The 1,193-nt window shown below is 49.3% G+C and overlaps 1 protein-coding gene across 1 annotated transcript; it reads right to left on the reverse strand.

The window, feature by feature from the left end:
* Window positions 1-421: 421 nt before the first annotated feature.
* Window positions 422-1,193, reverse strand: CUNH1orf122 (chromosome unknown C1orf122 homolog). The gene is made up of 2 exons (XM_015485245.2): window positions 1,140-1,193; window positions 422-892 (listed from the first exon to the last, which is right to left on the reverse strand). Exons 1-2 carry the CDS (start codon window positions 1,185-1,187, stop codon window positions 797-799), a joined length of 144 nt encoding a protein of 47 aa, XP_015340731.1. The 5' UTR covers window positions 1,188-1,193; the 3' UTR covers window positions 422-796.

Here is a 1,193-nt window from a genome sequence, read left to right on the forward strand (position 1 = left end):
ATTTGGATTATGTAAAAGTCTATCAAATTAAGTGTGAAACATGGGAACAATAGACTTCCACTGAGCGATATGAAAACGTTACAGGTTCAGTACTTCCAAAGGAAGAAACCTCCAAACCCAAAAAGAATAAATATGAATTTGTATTTTTGAAGAATGTGAAATAATGGTGTTTGCTTAATTGCTCATTTTGTATAAACTTAATATTGTACTTTAAAATATCTGCTAAGAAGTGAAAATTTAACTTTTTGGAATTGAAAAGCAATATTAAATACTAATGAAATCCTAATTAAATGCTTATTTAAATTTGGTAGTATCTGTGGCATTTCTTCCCACCCCTGCCCATGGATGACATTTTTCCACCACACCCCCTGCCCAGTCATCAGTCTCGGAGAGGGGACAGAAAGGAAAGGTCAGTCACCAGGAGAGTCTGCAGGTTTCCTTTTAATCAAGGCTCTGCTGAAAGTTTTTTGGGGCTAAGAGCCCCCAAAGGATGAAATGGACACGTAATACCACCTGGAACCCCCAAAGCAGGCCAGACCACTCTGGCGAGCACTGCTGGTCAGCCCAAATCCGAGTAATCTGGGTATTCGTTGGCTACATTTCAAAGCCCAGCACTGCCTTCAGCCAGGATGAAGTCGGAGTGAACCCAGCTGCTAGCAGAGCTGCCACTCCAGGCTGAGGGCCAAGTATCAGCCACACTCAGTGAAGACTGGCCCCTTTACTGAAGGGAGTTGTTCAGAGTCCAGCCGCCAGCCCTGGGGAGGGAGAAAAGTCAGGGTGTCCAGCTCGGGGATGGTCAGGGCTCCGCAGCTCCATCACCAGCATCCTTTGGAAAGCCACCTCTGGCGGAGACTGATGACTGGGAGGGCGCTCCAGGTTTCGCTGAGACGTTCTAATTGCAACAGAAGGGGGAAAAGTGAGCTTGGGAGGAAAGGCCTTGGATTAGGCCCCGCAAAGATAAGGCCACTTGGCATTTGGATCAAGTACTTAACTTTTTTAAAACCTCTCGCCCAGACCAAAGGAGGTTAAGGGTAAAGCGCTGGAGACGCTCTTCCACCCTCCAGGGGAAGCTAAGGCTTGGTCAGTCCAGCAAGTGAGCAGACCCCACCCCCCAGGCCCAGCCCGGGGTGGGCACTGACCCCGCCACCAGCTGGCTCCGGGCGCCGGCGGCCCAGCTGCCGCAGCATCTCCTC

The sequence above is a fragment of the Marmota marmota genome, unplaced genomic scaffold, assembly GCF_001458135.2.
Source record: "Marmota marmota marmota unplaced genomic scaffold, marMar, whole genome shotgun sequence".
Lineage (NCBI taxonomy): Eukaryota > Metazoa > Chordata > Mammalia > Rodentia > Sciuridae > Marmota > Marmota marmota.

What these genes read in the sequence shown, in the direction of transcription:
- CUNH1orf122 (XM_015485245.2), bottom strand. Translation starts at nt 1,187, where the DNA reads ATGCTGCGGCAGCTGGGCCGCCGGCGCCCGGAGCCAGCTGGTGGCGGG. An exon ending in CGGAGCCAGCTGGTGGCGGG is followed by an intron (nt 893 to 1,139) that starts GTCAGTGCCCAC and finishes TGTTGCAATTAG; the next exon opens with AACGTCTCAGCGAAACCTGG.